At 36.5% G+C, this 9,208-nt stretch overlaps 1 protein-coding gene across 1 annotated transcript; it reads right to left on the reverse strand.

Moving 5' to 3' along the window:
* Window positions 1–6: 6 nt before the first annotated feature.
* coro1a (coronin, actin binding protein, 1A) lies at window positions 7–9,090 on the reverse strand. Its single transcript, XM_065278193.1, has 11 exons — window positions 8,932–9,090; window positions 7,132–7,335; window positions 5,404–5,526; window positions 4,918–5,047; window positions 4,531–4,709; window positions 4,316–4,435; window positions 3,974–4,078; window positions 2,712–2,857; window positions 2,215–2,272; window positions 460–675; window positions 7–342 (listed from the first exon to the last, which is right to left on the reverse strand). The coding sequence occupies exons 2-11, from the start codon at window positions 7,327–7,329 to the stop codon at window positions 253–255; spliced, it is 1,365 nt and encodes a 454-aa protein (XP_065134265.1). The 5' UTR covers window positions 7,330–7,335; window positions 8,932–9,090; the 3' UTR covers window positions 7–252.
* Between the last annotated feature and the right edge of the window lie 118 nt (window positions 9,091–9,208).

Below are 9,208 nucleotides of genomic sequence, written 5' to 3' on the forward strand. Positions count from 1 at the left end.
AAGAAGTAAATTAGTTAAAATAACACATTTATTGCAAATTCTATAAAACATATTCAAAATGGGTTTCATACAAATCTGATCACATTAAACATCTTCTCCCTGAATTTGAGCTGTAAAGTAATTTGTATCCTCTAAAAACATCTCACATATCATATTTCTACCATGCACATTTTTATTATTTCATTATACACAAATCTTTAAATGTCCATCTTTTTTTATGTCTGATCTAATTATAATGGCTTCTCTCTTCAGTTATTTGTTCTCCAGTTTGCTCACTCGCTTGATCAAGTCCTCAACCATCTCTTTCAGTTTCTTCACCTCATTCTGCAAGGCCTGCAAGTCCTGTATGTGACAGACAGAGGTGGAGAACAAGAGAAAGACAGAATTAGTTCAATTTTAACAGAAGCTCAATTACATCCAATCCAATTTAATGAGCAGAGGGTGCATCTATTCTCGTACCGCAAGATCAGAATGTTGGTTGCTTGGGGAAGATGATGTGGTGGACATCAAGCTCTTGATCACTTTGAACTCTTTATTTTTGGTTGTGGCCACAAAACCTTCTTTTAAGGAGATGAGGATTGGCTCTCCGTCTTTACCAGCGAACCACTCATCTGCCCCCACTGATGGCTCTGGACCAATCGTGTCAGGGTAAAGGTCCTCTTGAAACAAGTCAGACTAAAGCAGGAAAAATAGAATTCAATCCCAGAAGATAATTAACATTTCTAACTCTACAATGTGGATTAACGAATGTTACATGATAATATTTAAAGGTCACATATTATGCCCATTTGTACAAGATGTAATAATATACACTCTAAAAAAACAAACGGTGCTATATAGCACCAAAACAATTGCTTTGGATCGTAACGATAGAAGAACCATTTTAGTGCCATATAGCACCGGTGAAGAACCAGTGAAGCACCAGTGAAGCACCAGTGAAGCACCAGTGAAGCACCAGTGTAGAACCATATAGGGGCCATATAGCACCACATATGGTTCTACATAGCACTATATGGTTCTACACAGGTGCTTCACTGGTGCTTCACTGGTTCTTCACCGGTGCTATATGGCACTAAAAATGGTTCTTCTATCGTTACGATCCAAAGCAACTGTTTTGGTGCTATATAGCACCGTTTGTTTTTTAGAGTGTAGGTGTGCTTAGAACATATCTTTAAAGTTTTTGCTCAAAAGACCCCACAGATCATTTATTATAGCATGTCCAAAATGCGCCTATTTGGGTGGGAGCAAAACCCGCTGTTTTCTTGTGTTTACATTTAATTCCTACTACCCTCACTGCCTTACCAATGGTGAGCACATTCGGTTAAAAATAGATCTGATTCCACTGTATACAGTCTGAGACAATAGTAAACAGTATTTAGCCACATTAACACTACAACATGCTAATTTAGAAAAGCTTTTAACTATTTCCCCGCCACTGACGAGTTATCTTTGCAATTAAAAGAAAACATTTGCATACAAAACGTGTTCCTGATGAGGTTTTATGTTAATCTGTAATACTGCGATTATCCACTAGAATGCACTTACCCAATTGATAAAAACTGTGAAGCAAAAAATTATTTACTAATTTCAAACTCTCTGTATGTTTTGATAATAGTTCTGAATTTTATCTTTAACCAAAATGCAATTATTTCAGCTTTTTGCTAATTTTATTTTTCCTTTTTAAGAAAAATACCCATATTTAAGGGTTTATAAGCAGAGAAAAAATATATAGATAAAATAAAAGTTTTCCCATTTTGTTTGTTTGTTTATTGTTTGTTTGAAAGCAGAGGGTCTGTTCTTTCATTTGATATATTTACATATCTATAGAATAATAAATATATAAAAATAATAAATAAAAATGGAATGCATTTTGTGAAACTTTTGTGAAAATCACAAAAAATGCTGGCGGGCAACTTTTCAAAAAATGGCTGGGGAATGAGTTAGGTTAAATTGATCAGTCAATAAGTGGCAGTGGGCGTGGCTTTATCAGTGTTATGTCACATTAACAAGAGAATCAAAACAGCATGTCTAATGAGACTACTTTGGTTGGGGATTAAAATGAAGGATAGAGTGGATTTTTTTATTATAGGGTTGTTTACACACTGCCATACACATTTATGTCCAAACATCTTGTAAAAGTAGATTTTGCATAAAAGGTCCCCTTTAAGGTGATCTTTGACTTTGTATTATTAAGAATATGTTCAGTCAACTTACCTTACGAGGCACAGTCATTACAATAGGTTCACACTTTCTCTCATGGAGTTTATAGAACCTAAGCAGAGTGGTGTTTCAAAAATATTAGAATCATAAATATACAATAAGATTTGAACATTGTTTTGCAAGTACTCTATCCGCTTGTTAGGTCTGATGTGCACTTTCGGGCCCAAATACTCCATCAAACGCAAACAACAAGCAAAGCAAACAACAGTGTAGTGTAAAACTTCCCAAAAAATTGTGATCCGAACCTTTATTTCCATCCTGAAATCTCGGATGCTAGAAAGTTAGAAATCTTTTATGAATTCTTTAAGTGTTGTTTTCTGAGACGTTCTGAGATTGGATAATGTAGTGTACACCACGAGTTTATAAAAATATAGCTTAAATGTGATACCACTCATAAACGGCTGTTGAGATAGTATGATGGACCCGGAAATTGTATTTTTACGTCATCACTTAACAAGCGGATGGACTTGTTAACAGCAGGATGTGTTTACCTTGCAATCTCACACTTGTTGACTTCCAGGCCTCTCTTAGGCATGTAGCCCATGCCCTTCTGACTCTCTTTACTGCTGTACATGGAGAGATAGTGAACGTATGGGGCCTCATCTGTCACCTCAAAGTATCTGATGCTGCTGTCACCCTGTTAAACAACACAACTTTAGGATTTTTCACTGAAAGAAATCCAGATTCGATCGTGTTAGACGAACTCTGTGGTCCAATGTACACTGAAAAAAATATACGCTGGATTTTCAAAAAAATTAAAATATTTAGTGTATCATTTTTGCATCCACTTTTAAAGTAAGTTTTACGTGGAATTTGAATCAATTTAAGCAATTGCATTGTTTTAACTAAAATTTACTCAAAAAAATGATGCACTATATCTGTAAGTAAATACAGCGTATTATTTTTAGTCCACTGCCTATTTAGTTATATTTCCTAAAATAGGTACCCAAAAGTATAAATTTTATTTCCTTCTTACAAATTTTACATAAAGAAAAAAGCTAAATAATGTGTTCGTTTAGAATTGCTCACCTTTTGTGTGATTTTTACTAAAATTTGGTAAAAAAAAAACAAGAATTATTTAATTTAGCTAAATTTACTAAGCCACAAAAATCATTTTTACAGTGTAAGCTTGGTGGTGATGTAAGTACTGAGGGGCTGCTGAGCATGCTCAGTGTGACTATTATAGCTGGTAAAATCTCTTTTCATTATTTACTACTTAAAGCAACACTATGTAGTTTTTTTACCTTTAAATAATGTCTCTTAAATTATTTCAGTGATAGAACAACTTTTAACTGGACAAATTGTACTGTTGCTGCAACCTGAGCAGCCTCCTAGCTGCTACAAGCACACTCTGAAAGTGGCGGTGGAGGGTAGGAAACACAGCCCCGCCCCCCCCTCTGCCTGCAGAAGAGTGTCTGATACCAGGCATTGTTGCGCTTTTCAACCACATGGGGGAGCTGTAAGTCATTTTTACATGGAAACTACATAGTGTTGCTTTAATAAGACATATGATTTGTTAATACTGAAAAGTAATATTTACTTCGAAGACATTTTATTAATAATTCCTGGTAAATCTATAATTGGGAAACTCAAGCTATAAGCTTATATGGTTAAGCACTGTGGTGTTCATTTTGCTGCATCTGCCACTCAGCTTTGTGGATGAGAAAGTACCCATAAGCATAGTAGCAATTGATTAAAAATAAAAAAACCTAAATGCTTAGTTGTAGAAGTGGTGCTTGTGGAAGAGTCTTGCCTTGCCACAAAGGTATACGATGCCAGTGTCGGGATCAAAAAACGGTAGCAGCACTCCACTGCTGGTGTCCAGTTCCTGCAGGTTCATTGCCTCATCAAAGTTTTTCTGTATACACAAACAACAGCACAGTTATCACACTTTTATCATTTTCTAAAAAAAAAAAATCACCCTTTTATTTGATGTCCTTAGTGCTTTGTCAAAACTGGTAGAATGCAGTGTGAGAACTAAGAGCTTTGTTGATATATTCATGATGTAATCAGGTCGATTCAGTCTCATGAAATAATGTTTGACTTGTAACCACATGAATCTTATTTAGTACAGTGTATTTCACGATTTACTCACAGGGTCCCACAGTGCCACTTGTCGCTCGCTCATGCGGCTGAAACCTGTAGTCAGGATCTTTCCATCAGATACAAACACAGCTCTTACTGGCCTGGAGCCTTCATGAGGTTTATCCTTCTCCTGAAACACAGAGATCACACGTGCAATTATAAATCATATGACTGTATATAAGAAAACTAGTTAGCCGATCTTGCTGTAAGGAGGCATGCACACACATGTATGACGGTGCCCTTGCGGGGGTCGAACACGCGCAGTTTCTTGTCCTTGCAGGATGTGAGGATCTGAGAGCCGTTTCTGTTCCAGCAGGCGCTGTAGATCAGATCGCTGTGCGAGTCAATGCGCACCACTTCTTCTCCGCGAACAACGTTCCACAAAATGATCACATTATCACAGCCTATAGAGGGAAAACATGAGAAAGGCGAGGGAGATGAGGTGAATGTAGTATGTGGGGTAAAAGGCATAGCCATAGAAGGATGAAAAGGTGGTAAGAGCACAACAGTTCATGTTAAGAGCCATTAGAGGGCGCTATTGTTCTGTAAATGTTCTCTAAATGCATAAACAAATGGCTTTTTGGCTATTGGGGGTGCCAGATGTTAGGTTACCTGCACTCATCAGCACATTATGGGCAGTGGGATGCCAGCTGAGGATGCCCACACGTTTAGAGTGACCTTCCAACTTTACAACTGGATCCTTCAGAGGTGTCACCAGACCCCCTTCTGGAATCTCCCAGATCTATAAGATAATAGCAATGACTTTAGTACTTTTAGTACTAGGTTTCCAGCTAAACAGTATTTAGTCTGTTTAACAGCAGTGTGATGTTATAGATGCAATCTGTAACATTATTCCCAAATCACCATCCTTCAGTTTTAAACACATATACATTTATAATTCATTATTAGCCCATAAGGTTTCCTTTAAACTAAAAAGTTACGAATGGCAGCTTTAATTTCTCAAATGAGAGTTGTGTAATAATTGTATGATATCTATCGATATGGATGGCACCGGGTCAAAGCGTTATTTAGCATCTCTGGAAAACATAAATATCACTCTTGAGCATCAGTGTAACTGGAAGACACCCTGTCACTTACCATGACACTGCAGTCTTCAGAGCCACTGGCAATGATGTTGTCATTATGTGGGCAAAATTCAATGTCCAACACAGGTCCAGTGTGACCACAGACGGTGGGCATGGACATGTCAATGCGACCCGTCTGAAAAACAGACCAGACAGGGCTTATAAATGAAATGACACACATTAATACACAAATAAACAGCTGATTGAAATGAGAACATAAAATATTTTTTATGGCTGGTGAGAGCTGAAAATGTTGTGGTGGGTTGTGGGGGGAATGAGTTGTGTGACCCATGTCAGCTGATCTTAATTTTACAGCTATGCCTTCAATTATGTTTAATAACTACTAATTCATTTAGAGAAGAAAGCACACTGCTGGAGTTCAAAATCACTCCAAACCTTAACTTTAAATGTACATGTGCATAAAGCATTTATAAATGATCTCTCTCTCTCTCTCTCTCTCATGGGCTACACTAGATCAAAAATAAAAAAATACTGATTTAATAATGTAAAAGTGGTTCTCCCATGTCCAGTTAGAAAAACTATAACAAATCATTTTCATTTCTTGCACTGAAAGTGCTGTCTTACCTTTATTTTATAGTATACAAATTGTATTATGAGCGTAACCATTTCTGTACAAAGGGTTGGGGAATTGCTTTAATGACATCAGCACTCACAGTATGTTGAACTAAATGTCATGATTCATGTTATGTAAAAAACAAAAATGAGTTTACACAACCTCCACCAGCCAGTCAAATTAAATGAAAGGAATTGACTCAAATTCTCATGTGCACTGGGAAACAATGGCTGCCATTTAGCAATGCATTGAGTCTAGATCAAATATGATCGAATGCTCATTCATTCTCTATTACAAGATCTATAGGCAGAAAAACTAAAGAGCAGACAAGAGGATGTGAAAAGAAAAATTAAACAAATATTATTAAATGAAATGATGTATGAAATAAACATTAAGAGGAAGAGAAATGACATATGAAACCTTTTTGTTCGCTTTTCACTCTTGGTGAAATGTATTACCTAAATTGTGTATTTATCTTGATCTGATATTTATTCCCTAAATTGCAAAGACATTCATACGTATTTTACATTTGGCTTAAGTGTGCACAAGAGTACTTTTAAAGTTTGAATCGAACTTTGAAAGCAAACACATCAAATGTGTTGAAGTGTTAACTGGCAGCTGTCATTTTCTCACAGTTTATTCACTCTCTCAATCTCTAAGCTGTCACCACATCCTGTGTAGTGTTGACAGCTACACAGTCCAAATATGGCAAAAACAAGTGCAAGAGCGCAGAAAGAGAAGAGATGCTAGATCTGGTGACACGTAACAAGGAAACCCAACCTTGAACTTCCTTATTTGGACTTCATGCACATCTAGAATTCAAAATTCAGACATTCAGAAAAAACTCTCGAAACAGGTAACAGGGGAACTTCAGTCTGGTTTTTAACAGCCTGAGTTTAGAGTCGATATTGGCCCGTGTATGCATATGTGACAGTCTAGAAAGTGTATATCCTTGGTAGTGTAAATAGTCCCCATTTCATTTTTTTTTTAAATTACAATATTGCATTCATTAGGTACATTGTAAATTTGCCTGTAGTGTGATAAATGCATTTTAATGATAAGTCTCTCAATTAATATGAGTTATGTGTTTGTGTCATTCAAACAGGTTTTTTTTGAAGGATTGAATTAATATAAGCCTAATGAGTTTAATATGCCATGAAGATGCACCTTGTTCAGAGGCAGAACAATGAAAGCTCCTCCACCACTGGCATCCACAATCATGGCCACAAACTTAGGGTTGACAGAACAGAAGTTGCTGTCCCAAGTCATCTGGGAGATCCTGATGTCATCATAGCACTGATCTGCCTTGACCGCCTGACCAAAGACATGGCGAAACTTACTGGTCCTGACCACCTTTCTAGACATGGTGACCTGAACAACAGATACAACAGAAACAAATACATATGAGAAATAACAGGAACAATAATAAAGCATATTAGGGGTTTCAAATAAATTTTAAAACTTTATAACAGCATCTTTTTTACTTCTTTAACTTGTCACAGTAGTTACACCAGATTGCATGACTTTATAGTGTTACAAATGTCAAAGTCACTGAAAAAACGCACTGCAGACTGTAACTTTTGCAAAAGTTGGAATCAAATGTCAATTTTCGATTTTAGTGCTTTACTTTGATTTTTCAAACATACCTAACATAAAATATGCTTAGATAATATAAAAAAAAAAAACAGATTTATGCTCTAATTCTATAATTTGGTTAAAGGTAAGCTTGCACTAAAATGTTATTCCTAGTACCCAAACACTCTTGAATTTGCATGAATACCAATAAATAAGTGATTAAAGATGACAAAGAAGATAGAGTTAAGAGAAAGCATCAAGTCAGTCACTCGTTTATCATTCAGTTTGAAACTGCATGTCGGCAATGAGCTTTAAGAAAGAGGAAGGAAGGAGGAAACAAGCATGAAATAAGAGAGAAGGAAATGCTCTGGCTACTTCTGCAAGTCTAATGCCACGTTGTCTGATTTGCGAAATATATTTTAATACATTTTAAATGTATACTGTCCTCTTTGTCATGCATTTTCCTTTCAATTGCTCTCTTTTATAATTTTATTACTGTATCAAATATTCTGTTGTGTCAATCCTACTCTCATTTGATCGAAATGTTACTGTAATATCAATAAGGCCCTGCATGCTCAAAACACATTTTAAAATGATAATCTGAAACCAGACAGATCCAGATAAGACAATTAGAGTGAATGAGAGAGGAAAGTATCTTTGTTGGACTACTGTGGGAGCTCAGGAGATGCTCAGAACTTCAGTTAAACCACATCCTCTCCTCAAACCAACAGTAGATATTTCTGCCAATACTTTTTTTAAATAAAACTTAACTTTTAATGATTTATTTGATTGGTAATTTTATTAATATGTCTCATTTAAGGCACAATGAAAGCATAACAGCAACTCTTGTATTTGCTATTCAAATTTTTGTGCAAGAAATACAATGCAATGTGAGCGAGCTATATATTTATCCAGAAAACCTTTATAGCTTTCTTAAATGTCTCATATGTTGTCAAACATTACAACTTCCTCAAATGTTTTACCGTGCCCACAGTTCAGAAAGGCACACCTAGACTCAATGGCAATTCCTCTTCTAATGAACATTAACGTGCCATCTCTATTTTGCACTATAAAAGAACATTAAACGTGCAAAATAACATGACTGAGTATATTAGGAACACATGGCTGTGTTTCAAACCTCACTGAGCTGCCCACCCTAACAGATGTTATAGTGTGTCCAGTCACGAGCTCTGGATGCTGCAAGGCTCGTGCTGAGGTGCGGCACTTTTAGGACTTTAATAAAGTTCGTTTAGAGTAAATGCTGCACAATGGTGTTTAGGTAGACAGCTTACTAAGGTTTGAAACGCAGCCAAAGATAAGCAGCGGAATGCAAATAATTGTCAATGAGCGCTCGCACACGTAGCCTATAATGTAACGGGACGAGCACTGTACCTGAGAAATGATTGATGGATGGGTGTCTGAGGATGAGCCTCTACCTCCTGAGGTAAAACACTGAAGAGTTGAACACTGGCAGCAGATGAAGTGAAGCTGATAAATGGCACCAGTTGTGGCTAGGGCTCACTCTAAATCACAAAGGAAGTGAGAGTTTGAAATGTAGATGAAAATGGGAGGTGTCTTTAACTTTATGTTTCCTTTTAAAGCGCGTTTACGTTGCACGAGGCTCAATCTAACTTTGCTTACGTGTGTCGAGTTTTTTGCGATGTAGACG

This window comes from Paramisgurnus dabryanus, chromosome 3, assembly GCF_030506205.2.
Source record: "Paramisgurnus dabryanus chromosome 3, PD_genome_1.1, whole genome shotgun sequence".
NCBI classification, from domain to species: domain Eukaryota; kingdom Metazoa; phylum Chordata; class Actinopteri; order Cypriniformes; family Cobitidae; genus Paramisgurnus; species Paramisgurnus dabryanus.